The sequence below is a fragment of the Gorilla gorilla genome, chromosome 15 (assembly GCF_029281585.2).
Source record: "Gorilla gorilla gorilla isolate KB3781 chromosome 15, NHGRI_mGorGor1-v2.1_pri, whole genome shotgun sequence".
Taxonomy (NCBI): domain Eukaryota; kingdom Metazoa; phylum Chordata; class Mammalia; order Primates; family Hominidae; genus Gorilla; species Gorilla gorilla.
This window is the reverse complement of record NC_073239.2, coordinates 111,304,657-111,319,659: the sequence shown is the minus strand read 5'-3', so window position 1 is coordinate 111,319,659 and position 15,003 is coordinate 111,304,657. Positions and strand designations below refer to the sequence as shown.

Below are 15,003 nucleotides of genomic sequence, written 5' to 3'. Positions count from 1 at the left end.
GCCCCATTTGTTAAGAGGACAATAGTCAGGGAGCTTCCAGGCTCTCACACCAGAAATAGGAAATACAGATTTCACATTGATCTCCTTCCCAGGAGCAACTTGATCCTCTCCATAAATCCGAGCAGGAAGCATTTATCCAAACAACAAACAAGCAAACATGAGCTGTGTATGGGGGATAGAGAGAATGAAACCCAGGTCCATCCCTGGGAGAATGCTGGTCTATGGCAGTGGGGAACAGTGAATAAATGAGGCGTACATCCATGGATCTGGGTGGAGAGGGTCAGGGTGTAACCCAGGACCTTTCCAGAGGCATGAGAAAGTCAGCCTACACCCACAGATGACCTCAAACACCCCAAGGGCTCCTTGAAAGGCTGAGGCCTTTGTGTTGTTCTTGGTTGGATAATTCACAGGCAGTGAAGTAAACAAGGCACACCACAGGACTCAGAACCAGGGACAGCTTCTGCAGGAACCTGGGTCAGTTCTAAAAGGACAAATGGAATGACCCTGAGTAGAGAAGTCAGAGAAAGGCACTCTCACTGAGGCAAACTCCCTCCCCAGCAGGGACCCAGGCAGCAACTCAGAAAAGCAGGAGTGTCACTATTGTATCATATGGGAGAGGGCAGGCTGTGTGCTCTCAGGGAAGTTCCTCAACTTCTCTGTGCCGTAGTTTCCTCATCTGCAAAATGTAAATCAAATTTGAGGTTTCAATGCAATGGCTTATTTCTCTAAAGTTCCTTGTCGTTGTCCCATGTAGCCCAGAAATCTTCCTCTGGCCTAGTTGTGGAGCCTGACCTAAACCTCACATTGCTGGAGATGGTGAAGCTGACCAGCATGACAGGTCAGTTTTTAGAAGCCCAAATCCCAACAGGCATAAGCCTCACCCTCCAGTATCAGCTCTATCAGAAACAAACAAACAAAAACATGTCTTATTCATTTGTCCTTTTCCTCAAATGGGTGGCACTTGGGCAGGGCAGAAGGGCTGGTTATCCAAGCTTGGAAGATGCTGACAGCAGACGCTTCAATGGCAGTAGGAGTTTTCTGATCACTATCATTGGTATCACGCTTACTATTGAAATCGTGACATCAGGAATGATGAAAGGAACTAGAGTCAGATGGTCTGGAGCGGGGAAGTGAGGAGCTGAAACCTCCTTCAGTCTGGTTGCTGTGTCCCCGGGGTGGGTAGATCCCCTCTGTTCATCCCACATGGGACAAGTAGAGTGGGAGAGGAATCAACCCTTTCTAAAGGGTTGAAGCACTGAGCTGTGAGCTTCTTGGTTGCTGCAGCACAATCCTTGCCCATCCTGACTGATACAACCAGAATTCGTGAAATGCATCAAAGAAGTCTTCACTTACTACGCAAGCCTGGAAGGGTGACTAAGATCTGAAAAACACCGGGAAGGCTAAAGGAACTCCCACAAGGAAACCCCATTAGAAAGTTCTAGTTACAAGATGCTCAGCACAGGCCATGCAGAAATATGCCCAGATCCGGTGGTGAGCAAGGAATGGTAGGAATGTGAGCGCTGAGTCACGCAGGAGAGACTCATAGGGGCTCAAGCCAGCAAGGGGACGGCCTCTACCCCACGCAGTGTTGGCCAACAGCTTCCAGGGGCATTTGCTCTCAGAAGTCAAAGCTGATTTTCCAGAATTGAAGTGCTCACTGTTTGGGATGATTTAGGAACAACACCAACAAAAAGGAATGAACAATCAGAGCTAATAGAATTGTGTTTAAACTCTGCTGGGCTTCCTTGACAGAGGGCACGGGGAGCAAACAAAGTCAGCAGGGTGTCTTAAGTAAAAAACTTTTTTTTCCTTTTAATTGGCAGTTAATACCCTCAAAATATGTTCTGAGATTGATCAAGTAAGTGTCTTTCAGCATTAAAATATTAGGATGAAATTGCTAAGGGCTTCTTAGCAAAGTGGAAAGAACACAGGAATCCCAACTCCACCTTCTCCTTAGCATACAATCCTGAGTGGGCTGTTACAGCTCTCTGTGCCTTGGTGCCCTCACCTGCAAGACAGGTAAAATAAAACTCCTAGGTTACTTTCATGAATAATGTGCAAAGCATCACCCTAAAAAAGTGCTGCTACTTAAATGACCACCAAACATTAATGAATACTGTGGATTCCAAAAATATTAGTTAATGTGAGTGGTGTGGCTACCTTCCCCCAGTGCCCCGTGCTCTGTCAGGGAACTAACAGAGGAATAAATTACAGATATTCACAAGTTTGTTACCAATGACCCTGAGCTAGGAATCAGCCTGGGATATTTTCCCAGGTCTACCACTAATGTGCCACCTAACACTGCGGACATCTTCTCCTCTCCCTGAGCACCAGTTTCCTCACCAGAGAATGTGAGCATTGAGGTCCCTGGAGTCCTGACATTCCATAGAGCTCTGAGGGCTTCAGGCCGGCCCCACGTCAGTCTTTCACCTGTGTGCCCTGTGCCCACTCCTGATCTGGGGCAGAGGAGGCACAGGGAAAGGGCCCAGGCTGCTCTTAAAAATCACGTCTCACATTGAGACCGACGCCTGGAGACTGCGGCAGAAGCAGCAGAGGTGAGGACCCCGTGTGAGTCCCCTATGGCTGCTGTAGCTGATTTAGCTGATTACCATGAGCTGCGTGGTTTCCAATAGAATGCATTCTCTTACAGTTCTGGAGGCCAGAAGTCCAGAACAGTATCACTGGGACAAGGTCAGGGTGTCAGGAAAGCCGAGTGTCCTTGGAGGCTCTAGGGGATGTGCCGCTTCTTCCTCTTCCAATTTCTGGTGGCTGCTGGCATTCCTTGACTTGCTGCCCCTCCAGTCATGGCCTCTGTTGTCACATTGCCCCCTCTTTCTCCATCTGTGTCAGGTCTCCCTCCCCCTCCCCCTCAGGAGGATACTTGCGATAGCATTTAGGGACCACCTGGATTGTCTTCTCCTACCAAGACCCTTAATGACATCTGCAAGGACATTTCTTCCATAGTTGGTAACATATCTCTGGGGGGCGCTGTTGAGCCTGTAGAATGCCCTACTTTACCAGTGAGGGGATGATGGGGCTGGAAGAGGGAAGGAATGAAAGGAGTGTGAAGGAAGCGCCAGCAAGGAGAGCTGTGGAAGCCCAACCCAAAGACCGCACCTGGGATGTCGGGAAGGGCCAAGGTACAGAAGGAGAAGGAAGAGGGTTGAAGGTGGAGGGCCAGCAGCACCAAGGCTCAGAGCCAAGGTGAAACTCCCCCGCCAGGGGATGGAGAGAAATGGTGGGGTCGTTCTCTCAGGGAGTGGCACAGCAGAGCCAGGGCCAGATCTGGAGGTGGCTGTGCCCCCCTGGGGGGTGCAGACTCACAGCCCCTCCAACAGGGAGCCCCTCCAGGTGAGAGCGAAATGGAGATGAGCGCAAAACCCCGACTATCAGGCAGATTCTGCAGCAAAAACGACTTCAGAGGTGAACTGTGTGTAGCCTCAGGAACGGGATATAGGTGGCCCTTGTAAACCTACCCTGCAATGGTGTCTGGGTCCCATGTCCCCTGTTCCAGACAGAGGCAGGCCTTGGCCTCCTGAGGAGGGACAGCAGGAGGGCAGGCCCCTCACTGAGCCTGGAGTCTCTCTCTCTGTACAGCAGGCACCTTCTCCCGACCACTCCCACCACCAACATTTCATTCTATTCCTTCCCTCCCTCGGGGGGCAGCTACAATTTCTCTCTTAGCCCAAGGAAAGGAATAAAACAAACTGCCTTATATTGAAGTGAATATGGCTGACCTGGGCTTATTGGGAGCCCTCCCAAGGGGCGGGGTCTCGTTCTCATTATCTTCTCCATCAAGGTGGCTAAGAATTTTTGCAGTTTCTTATAACTCACAAAGTACTGTCCTAGAAGCTATATCCCCATGAGGGGAGGTAGGGCAGGTATTATCAGGTTCGCTTACAGGTGGTCAACAGAGGGTCAGAGAAATCAGTGATTTGGGGAGCTCATACGGCTGCTAGATGTAGCCTGGCGTCAGTCACCTCAGGAGGGCCCACCCCGGCCTGAGTGCAGGCAGAACGCTGTGACACTGAGTGACATGGACAAGTCACCATCCTGAGCCTCCCATTCTCACTAACAGAGAATCACCACCCTCGGCCTGCAGGACAGGTTGTCTGCAGGTGACCGCCGGGGTCACGGCAACAGGTTCCCCCCTGACGGGCCTGGGCCCCGAGTTGCAGGGAGTCAGGTGTATGGCCTTTTGTGGTGTCTGTGTGGCCCAGGAAGAGAGGGGCTGCACCGTGTGTGTGTGTGTGTGTGTGTGTGTGTGTGTGTGTGTGTGTGTGTGTGTGTGATTGTGTGTGTGCATCTGAGTATCCGTGTCTCTGTGTGATGCTATATGTCAATGTGTCTTTGTGTGTGTGTGTGTGTGTGTCTCTGTGTGTTGGCACGTAACTGTAATGTCTTTCCTTGTTTGTGTGTGTGTCTGTGAGTGTGTGTGCCTGAGTGCACATGTGTCTCTGTCTCTAGGTGTTTCTATCTAAACTGAGGGTGTGTCTGTGTGTTTCTGTGATTGTATGTCTCTGAGTCGGTGTGTGTCTGTAACTGTGTGTGTTCCATGAAACAGAAGCAGATGTAGTAAGAATGAGAGGGTCTAACTCCCTTTATCCTCAAACAAGGACCCCTCACTAGAGTGGAGAGAACGAGTCCTTCCCAGTCACACCCTGGAGCCCTCGGGTGGCACTTGGCAGCTGGTGTCACCACCCTAAGTACCCACACAAATGGGCTATGGAGGCAGAGCAACAAGGATTCCAGCTTCTGGTGAGAGATTCTTGGGCCAGGGTCTTGGTAGACACAAGCCTGGTGGCTTCAGGCAGCTGGCAATTACTGGGCATCTACCAAGGGTCAGCCACGGTTCCAGGCCCCTAGTGTGTATGAATTCCTTGGCTCCTCTCGTCACCTCTCTGAGGGTGTGTCAAGGAGAGAGGAACCTGGATCTTGGATCGCCACGGGGCTCCCTTCCACCCACATCCCCACATGACTGCACAGCACAGGCTGGTTCTGCTGGGCTGAGCCCATTCAGGGAAGAACAGCGAGACCCTCGAGTGAGATCGGGCTCACTGGAGACAAACAGCATGGCAGGAGCTGGAGGTGCCCCAGGCTGATTTCCGGGATAGGGGGTTCCTGGACACAGGCACTGAGCATCCCCACAGCCCCCTAGACTGGCCCATGAGCACGAGAAGCCCTGAGAGTGCGTGGGGGTGGCCTGTGTGCAAGGCAGCGCAGTGAGCCTCTCTGCACAACCCACAGGCTGTGCTGGGTGAGGAGTTCTCCCTCAGCCTCCTCTGGAGCTGACGCTGGGGGAGAGCGCCGTGAGCCTCCCTGCCTGAATTCTTATCTGCACTTCACACAGGAGGAAACTGAGGCACGCAGAGTTTTAGCTCCTCTTGGCCAGAGCCAGGATCTGAACCCAGGCGTCTGAACCTTGGTGATCCTGCGGGGCAGAGTGAGTTGGGGGATGGAATTCCATTTCTCACAAAGTGCCCAGCACAGGGTGGGCCCCTACGGAGGGTAAGAGCTGGGGGGCGGGGCTCAGTCGGGTGTGATTTTCCCCTTCTCCTGCCTTCCCCAGGGTGGGACTCCCCTCTGGTGTCCTGGTATTCACCTGTGTCTCCACCTGCGGAGGCAGGAAGGATTCAGCCTTAGGGATGCCCCCTTGCTCTCCAACAGGCCCCTCCGCCTCAGGCTCTTTTTTTCTTTTTTCTTTTTTTTTTTTTCTTTCAGACGGAGTTTTCCTCTGTTGCCCAGGCTGGAGTGCAATGGTGCAATCTTGGCTCACTGTAACCTCTACCTCCCGGGCTCAAGCGATTCTCCTGCCTCAGCCTCCCAGGTAGCTGGCATTACAGGCATGCGCTACCATGCCCGGCTAATTTTTTTTTGTATTTAATAGAGACCGGGTTTCACCATGTTGGTCAGGCTGGTCTTGAACTCCTGACCTCAGCTGATCCACCCACCCCAGCCTCCCAAAATGCTGGGATCACAGGCATGAGCCAATGCGCCCAGCCAGGCTCTCTTTTTCTTACCCTGCTCATTCAAACCTCCAGCCTGAGCCAGAGTCCAAGACCCTGTTGGACCCCATGGCCACTCCCTAAGAGTCTCAGAGGAGGAGGGGTGCCCTTTTAGCTCTGGCCCTTCAGAGCTTGTTACCCAGATTCCAGAGGACACTGTGTCATCTCCTCACTGCTCTCCGGTCCCCACCTTCCTGCCCCCAGGGGCCTCTGCCCTTGATCTCTTGGTTAGAACTCCTGGCTTGAAAGGGTGAGGTGAATTCATTAACTTCTCTGATGGCCTGACGACCTTTTCAGTCCCCTCTTCCCTCTCTCCTACCTGGTTCATGGTCCGCTCCTCTACCTGCTGGGCCCTCACAGGTCCTGAAGGCTTTGCGGGTTCGAAACCCAGCCCTCTCCTCCCCGCAAAGCGCTGCTTCTGAGGCCCCTTCCCGTTGTCCAGCTTCACATTTACATTGATTTCACTTCATTCTCCCCATATTCCCATTTCAAAAGGAAGATGGAGAGGTGGAAATACTTTTCTGAGATCGCACCGTTGGTGAGCGACAGAGCCTGGAAGAGAAGCCAGGCCTGTTGTCACCACTTCCTCTCCCACACACTCATGTTTTTCTGGAGAGCTCAACCTCCTCGGGTCCCTTATTGCTGTTAGGCCCAGGGCTGGAACCAGCAATACCTGAGTCTCCCCTGAGCTGACAGCAGGCGCCTCAGCCCACGTGTGTGGCAGGGACCTCCGACTCATAGCAGGGCAAGTCCAGGACAGGCTCCAGGGGCTGGGGCACAGGCTCCTCTGTGGGCACAGCCCCTGAGTCTCCTTGGGGGCTGGCGTTAAGCCCTGGGTCAGGGAGGAACCTTATGTTTGTGAGAGCTCCATCATGTCAGTGAGGAGATTGGCTATAGGTTCCTGAGACCTGGGACAGCAGACACAATGCAATCCTGGGGACCCTAAACAGGGCCCCCATCCCAGAGGAATGGACATCCCACACGGCCTGGGCCCAGGCAGATTCAGATGGGCCTCACTTGACTTAAGTCCAGTCTGAAGGAGAGAAGCTTCTGTCCAATTAGGCAAGAGGAGACCTTGAAGACAGCCAGGGTGATCTGAGCCCCCACCCCAGGGGTGCTCCACAGGGGCAATCAGCAAGGCCAGGGGATGGTTTATCATCATCCCTGTGAGTTGAGGGTCACTACATGACTGTGGTTTTCTTGAGAATGTTGTCAAACATCCTAGGATGCACCACAGAGTCCCCCACAGCATAGCACTGCCCAGCCCAAGATGTCCAAACAGCCAGGATCAGGAGCCCTGACGTCCTCCGGGCCTGGCCAAGAGCAGCATCCAAGGCCCCAGCCTCTGAGGAGGCAGTACTACAGCTCTATGCAAAGCACTTGGCCAGCAGCTGGTGGCTTGTCAGCTCCCGGTTCTGCCTGACCAGCTATGTGGCCTTGAACAAGTTACTGAACCACTCTGAGTTCACCTTTCCCATCCTATGAAAATGGAAATTACAAGACATATCTTTAGATGAAAGGCAATGTCTGCAATTGCCCCTAGAAACAGGGCTGTCATGTGCTTTAATCAGCAGCATTCCCCAGGCCAGGAATGTCACAGGGCTCAGACAATAATCAAACCAGGCTCCAGGGTCCTATAAAGTGAAGGCTATCACAGTTGGGAGGAGAGGGAGATGCATGAAGTGTGTGGAATCTGGGGAGAGCCTAGGCAGAATTCAGGTAGGCTGGGTTTACACAGCGCCTCTGAGCTCTGGCTGTGTGTCACGGTACAGTATCCCGTCCCTCTGGGGACAGAGCTTCTCTGTCCATTAAATAAGGGAGGTCAGTGGAGATCTCCAAGGACTGTTGTGGTGTGTGGAAGTCATTGCTGATCCTGACTTAACCCACTTCCTTAGTAACCCTGGGCAAGTCCCTTATGCTTCCCGTGCCCCAGTTTCCTCTTTTCTAAAATGGGGGCCAGACGCTGTGGCTCATGCCTCTAATCACAGCATTTTGGGAGGCCAAGTAGGGAGGATCCCTTGAGGTCAGGAGTTCAAGACCAGCCAGGGCAACATGACGAAACCCTGTCTCCACTAAAATACAAAAAAATTAGCCTGGCGTGGTGTGCACGCCTATAATCCCCGCTACTCGGGAGACTGAGGCAGGAGAAACGCTTGAACCCGGGAGGCGGAGGTCGCAGTGAGCCGAGATCACGCCACTGCATTCCACCCTGGGCAGTAGAGCCAGACTCTGTCTCCAAAAATATAAAATAAGACAAAATGGGGCTGTGGCATTTGCACCTCAAGGTCATTACAGAGGTAAGTGGAGCTGCAGAGAGCAAGGACTCAAGACCCAGCCGGGCAGGCTGAGGGATGCTGGCTTTTCCTGTTTGCTGACCTTGAGCATGAGTCTCACCTCTCTGGGCTTTGGTTTCCTCATGTGTAAAAGGAAGATAGTAGCATTACCACCTCACAGGATTGTTACAAGAAAGCAATGAGTTAACACACGTGTGTTTAGAACAGTTCTTGGCATACGCTAAGTACCTCATTCGTGCTTGCTATCTTTCTTATTCTTTCAATGATGATAGTGTAGGAAAGTGTTTGCAATGGGCTGGGCACATGGTGGATGTTTAATAATTCATGGTTGCATTCACACAATGTCAGTCCCTGGTCACTGGGAGTCATCATGTGCCCTGACTTGGGGCCTGGCCCTCTGCCTCTGTCTTGCAGGACAATGCCATTCTCTGTCTCATGGGGCGTCCTCCTGCTGGCAGGCCTGTGCTGCCTGGTCCCCAGCTCCCCGGCTGAGGATCCCCAGGAAGATGCTGCCCAAAAGACACATACATCCCACCATGATCAAGGGGACTGGGAGGACCTTGCTTGCCAGAAGATCTCCTATAACGTCACCGACCTCGCCTTTGATTTGTACAAAGAGCTGGCTGATCTATCACAAACCAGCAATGTCTTAGTCGCCCCAACAAGCGTGGCTATGGCCTTTGCAATGCTCTCCCTGGGGACCAAGGCTGACACTCGCACAGAGATCCTGGAAGGCCTGAATGTCAACCTCAGTGAGACGCCTGAGGCCAAGATCCACGAATGCTTCCAGCAAGTTCTCCAAGCCCTCAGCAGGCCAGACACCTGGCTCCAGCTGACCACCGGCAGTAGCCTGTTTGTTAACAAGAGTGTGAAGCTAGTGGACACGTTTTTGGAGGATATCAAGAAGCTGTACCACTCAGAAGCCTCTTCCATCAACGTCAGGGACACCGAGGAGGCCAAGGAGCAGATCAACAATTATGTGGAGAAAAGAACTGGAAGAAAAGTAGTGGATTTGGTCAAACATCTGAAAAAAGACACAAGTCTTGCCCTGGTGGATTACATTTCCTTTCACGGTAAGGTAGCACTACCTGCCCAAGCCCGTTCCACTGAAATAATCCAAACATATTCTCAAATTACTAGTTCTTAAGCTTTCCTAGACAATGTACTATGAGATATGGCAGGGCATTTAACATGGATTCTGCAATTTTCCAAACACAAAGAATAAAATACTTTCCATGATCAAACAAGATTGAAGAATGATGAGTTTAAGACAGCCAAACCACCATCTTCTCTACAGACCTTGTCAGAGCCTTTATTGTCCTAATACTCATTGGAAATCCGTAATAGGGAGGGGGCAGAATATGAAATGCTTCCCACATGCTAAAGCCGGAAAAATATTTTGTGGCACATGCATAAAGGAATAGTTTCATGGAACATACTTTAGACGACCCTAGTGTCCCAGAAGCAGTGTCAGCTTTGCCGTCTAAAATATTGGGGTTCAAATCCTGCCTCTACCACTTACTAGCTTTTGATAAAGGACAATGCATTCTACCTCTCTGAGGTGCTAATTTCCCATCTTAGCATGGACAAAATAGCATCCTTGCTGTCAGGTTGTTTTAAGGATTAAACAAGTGACAGAGACCATGGGGATGGTGTGTGGCATACAGCAGGTGATGGACTCTTCTGTATCTCAGGCTGCCTTCCTGCCCCTGAGGGGTTAAAATGCCAGGGTGCTGGGGGCCCCAGGGCATTCTAAGCCAGCTCCTATTGTCCCAGGAAAACAGCATAGGGGAGGGGAGGTGGAGGCAAGGCCAGGGGCTGCTTCCTCCACTCTGAGGCTCCCTTGCTCTTGAGGCAAAGGAGGGCAGTGGACAGCAGCCAGGCTGCAGTCAGCACAGCTGAGGTCCTGGCTCTGCTGTGGCCTTAGGGCAGGCCCAGGCCCCTCTCCAGCCCCCGTCTCCTCCTTCTGTCCAATGAGAAAGCTGAGCTCAAGGGTCCCTGAGGCACCTGCCCACTTGGCATGCCTCGATGGTGAAGCTTTCTTGGTACGGCAGAGGGGAGTCTGCCTAGGCATCTGCATTTCCCCTGCTGATCCAGGGAAAGGCCTCAGGAGAAGTAAGCACAATGCTGTCCTCGTATCTCGACAGAACCAGCCCTCTGCATGAGATCGGAAGCCTCCAGCCAAAGGTGGCAAGGCATAAGGAGTTCCGATTTTACTCATTAACTTTCATTAACCATCCCCAAGCCACTATCGAATAAACAGAGCCAAATATAAATGCTTCTTCTGTGGCACCAGGATTTTGCCAATTAGTTCAAGTATATAGAAACTTTGGATTCTTCTTTATCTTCAGGTGATTCTCACAAAAGCTCTCCAGCAGCTGGATAGTTCCATTTGAATCCCATTTTACAGATGATAAAGCTGAAGCAGAGGGAAGTGTCTCACCAAAGGGGCTCAGGGCTCCTTTCATTCACACACTTCCACACTTTTATCCCACACCTGGCTGATGCCCACCTTCCTTTTCTTCCAGGCAAGTGGAAAGATAAATTCAAGGCTGAGCGCATTATGGTAGAGGGCTTCCATGTGGATGATAAGACCATCATCACAGTGCCTATGATAAACCACCTGGGTAGATTTGACATCCACCGGGACAGGGAGTTATCCAGCTGGGTGCTGGCACAGCACTATGTGGGGAACGCCACTGCCTTCTTCATCCTGCCTGATCCAAAGAAGATGTGGCAGTTGGAAGAAAAATTGACCTACAGCCACCTTGAAAATATCCAGAGAGCCTTTGACATAAGGTGATTTCCAGTTCAGGGGCTGAGTCAGAAGCTGCCCAGACCTTTGAGCCATGTCAGGACTGAGGCCCATCAGGACTGGCCAGAGGGCTGGGGAGGGTGGACCTCACATCCCTGGGTCACAGCTACTGCAGAGGCCACCACTGAGTTCAGGCAGGACCATCCATGCTCCATGAGGAGGACAGTACGCAGGGGTGAGGAGGTAAAGGTCTCGTCCCTGGGGACTTCCCACTCCAGTGTGGACACTGTCCCTTCCCAATATCCAGTGCCCAGGGCAGGGACAGCAGCACCACCACACGTTCTGGCAGAACCAAGAAGGAGCAGATGGGCTTCCTGGCAAAGGCAACAGTGGAGTGTGGAGTTCAAGGGTAGAATGTCCTTCAGGGGACGGGGGAAGAGCCTGTGTGGCAAGGCCCAGAAAAGCAAGGTTCGGAATTGGAACAGCCAGGCCATGTTCGCAGAAGGCTTGAGTTTCTCTGTCACTTTATCGGTGCTGTTAGATTGGGTGCCTTGTAGTAAATGATACTTGAGCATAAGCCACATATTAGTGTATGTGTGTGCGTTCGTGATTATGCCCATGCCCTGCTGATCTAGTTTATTTTTATTTTTACACCGTAAAACCAAGATGAAAATACGAAAGTCTCAGGTTCATAATAGGAATCGAGGCTGGAATTTCTCTGTCCCATGCAAACGCCTCCTGAGGTACCTGCTCCAGGGGTTGAGAAAGAACAAGGAGGCTGAGAGAATAACTGATCAGAGAGCCCAGAGCCAGGCTGCCCGCTCACACCAGACCCTGCTTGGGGCGGCTCTGTCTTCCCACGGAAAACCAGAGGGGAGCATTCGGCCTGGTGTGATCACTCTTCTCTCATCCCCTGAACGGGTGTCACTGGGCACTGCTGCCCCACGTTCCCCTGGGTGTAGGGCCCTGGGGATGTTCCAGGCTGGGGGCCAGGTGACCCAACACTACACGGCAGGATGAGACACGCTTCCAGGACACCTTGAATCTGCCTGAAGGGCTTCTCAAAGGAGGTGGCATTTCAAGCTGCCTTAACAAGATGGTTAGTCTGATACTAACGTTCTTTGATTCCGGGTATAGAGGAGCTCAAAGGAGAACAAACCAAGGTCAACTTCTGATTGATTTATTTTTTTTTAACTTTTCTTTTAGGTTCAGGGTCCATGTGCAGGTTTGTTATATAGGTAAACCCTGGGGGTTTGTTGTATAGATTATTTTGTCACCCAGGTACTAAGCGTAGTACCCAATAGTTATTTTTTCTGATCCTCTCCCTCTGACTTCTGATCTTGATATGGGTGAGGACATGGCACTAAGTGGGAGACGCAATCAGAAGAGAAAGCACGGGCACTGTGGTGGGTTCCAGAAGAAAAGGAGAAATGCTGCTCCATGCCTTGATTCTCTTTCCTGCATGGCAGGTCTATCAATCTACATTTTCCCAAACTGTCCATTTCTGGAACCTACGAACTCAAGAGAGTCCTTAGGAATCTGGGCATCACCAAGATCTTCAGCAACGAGGCCGACCTCTCTGGAGTCAGTCAGGAAGCACCCCCGAAGCTCTCCAAGGTGAGGTCACCCAGAAGACCGTGTTGTCCCCTGGTGTCGGCTGGCAGATTGTGTGGAGGTTGCAGTTCTGTCCTGAGGCTGAAGAAGGGGCTAAGAGACACAAATGAAGACCCAGGCCGAGCTCCTGAGGATGCCTGAGATTCACCGAGATGGGCCATGGTCAGACGGCGGAGCTGGGGAGGCACCTCCTGTGCAGCTGGCACTTTCAGGGCCTCGCCTGCTGTTGTGTCATTGACCCTCTGCCCAGGACCTTCCAGTTTGGGGCCTTAATTTATCCGTATTGATACAAGAAAGCTTAGGCTCATTTCAGAAGACTTTCTGGCCCCTTTCATCTGTGAGGTTTTGAGTTTCTGGTGCATCACCAAGCCCGAATCAATGAGTGATTTGAGCTAAAGATGACGCTAATTTAGGAAAACTAAAGGTGGCCAAAGGACAACTTTGGCAGTTCTGTGAATGGCTGCGTTCTCTTGGGGCCTGGGCACGACGAAGGCCACTGTCAGAGTCCATGTCCCCAAGGAGCTTCAAGCTATGTACAAGAAAGGAGAGAGCCCTGGAGGCAGACGTGCAGCGGGGATGCCCCTCCATTTTCTGAATTGTGGGTGCACCCTGAGCAGGGGAGAGGCTCTTGTAGGGAAGGCAGATGGAGAGGAGCCAGCCCCATCAGCCAAAGCCTTGAGGGGGAGCAAGGCCTGTGTGACAGGGAGGGAGAGGACGTGCAGGGTCAGTGCCACCCGAGTGGAGAAAGGCTGGAGTGAGTTCCTCACCTCCTAGGATGAGGCTGTCCACATGGGCCTCGCTCCAGGCCTGGGCTGGGGCATGGCTCAGCCTTGGAACGTATCTCTGCTTCTCTCCCCTTCAGGCTGTGCATGTGGCTGTGCTCACCGTTGATGAGAAAGGGACTGAAGCCACCAGAGCCCCCCATCTGGAGGAGAAGGCCTGGTCTAAGTATCAGACAGTCATGTTCAACCGGCCCTTCCTGGTCATCATCAAGGATGACATCACCAACTTTCCGCTCTTCATTGGAAAAGTGGTGAATCCCACCCAAAAATAACTGCCTGTCACTCCTCAGCCCCTCCCCTCCACCCCTGGCCCCCTCCCTGGATGACATTAAAGAAAGGCTGAACTGCCCCCTGCCTGCGTGTGACTGCAAACCCCTCCCCTGTTGTTTCTGAGTCTCCCTTTGTGCACTGAGGCTGTGTGTGGACTCCAGGTCACAGTGCTGTCTCCAGGCCTCCTGAACTGTGTTCACGGAGCACCTGACTGGGCAGGCACGTGCTAGGCCAGGATGGAGGGGGCTGAATCCTCAGTTTAAGGGCCTGGACCTGGGAGCTTATGGAAGAGCAAGGGGCTACCAGGAGCGGCCGCCAAGTGTGGGTCACCCAGAGAGAGCCAGGCCAGAGCCTGAGTGCTAGAAGGCTGTGGCACTGTGTGACCCAGAAAAGCCACTTTGCTGAGCCTCCTGTTCTCAGTGGCAGCATGAGGAGAGAATGCCCCTACCTGTGAGTGCAAAGCAGCTTGTCAGAGGCGACGGCGGGGACACTGCCACACCTTCCCTCGCTGCCAGGCCCCAACCCGGAGGTTGGGGAAGTCAGATGTGCAGCCTTTGGTGGCGTCTGTGTGGCCCAGAGTGAGAGGGACTCCACCACGTGTGTTTGTGTGTGTCTGTGAGTGTGTGTGGCTGCGTGGGTGTGTCTCTCTGTGTGTGTGTGTCTCTGTGTGGGTATGTCTGTTTGTGTCTATGTGTGTGTGTGTCCCTGTGTGTGTGTGTTTGTGTGTTTCTGTATATGTGTGTGTCTCTGTGTGTGCATCTGTGTGTCTGTGTGTGTATGTGGCTGCGTGGGTATGTCTGTGTGTGTGTGTCTCTGTGTGGGTATGTCTGTGTGTGTCCGTGTGCATGTGTCTCTGTGTGTGTGTTTGTGTGTGACCATGTGTATCTGTGTGTGTGTGTGCGTGTGTGTCTGTGCATGTGTGTCTGTGTGCCTGTGTGTCTAGGTAGTTCTGTCTTTGTGTCTGCATATGGCTGTGGATATGTCTGTGTGTCTAGGTAGTTCTGTCTTTGTGTCTGCATATGGCTGTGGATATGTCTGTGTGTCTAGGTAGTTCTGTCTTTGTGTCTGCATATGGCTGTGGATATGTCTGTGTGTGTCTGTGTATGTGTGTGCTTCTGTGTTTGTGTGTCCCTGAGTCAATGTGAGTCTGAGAGTCTGTGTGTCTGAGTCTATGTGTGTTAGGGTACCTAGGTGTTTCTGTGTGTTTGCATGTGGTTGTGGGTGAGGCTGTGTGTGTGATGTTTCTCTGTTTGTCTGAGTCTATATGTGTCTGTGTGTCTAGG

General features: G+C 52.1%; 1 protein-coding gene across 1 annotated transcript; it reads left to right on the top strand.

Moving 5' to 3' along the window:
• Positions 1-3,001: 3,001 nt before the first annotated feature.
• On the top strand, positions 3,002-13,798 carry LOC101154167 (alpha-1-antitrypsin-related protein). The gene is made up of 5 exons (XM_019009743.3): positions 3,002-3,140; positions 8,714-9,372; positions 10,828-11,098; positions 12,524-12,671; positions 13,531-13,798. Exons 2-5 carry the CDS (start codon positions 8,718-8,720, stop codon positions 13,720-13,722), a joined length of 1,266 nt encoding a protein of 421 aa, XP_018865288.2. The 5' UTR covers positions 3,002-3,140; positions 8,714-8,717; the 3' UTR covers positions 13,723-13,798.
• Positions 13,799-15,003: the final 1,205 nt, after the last annotated feature.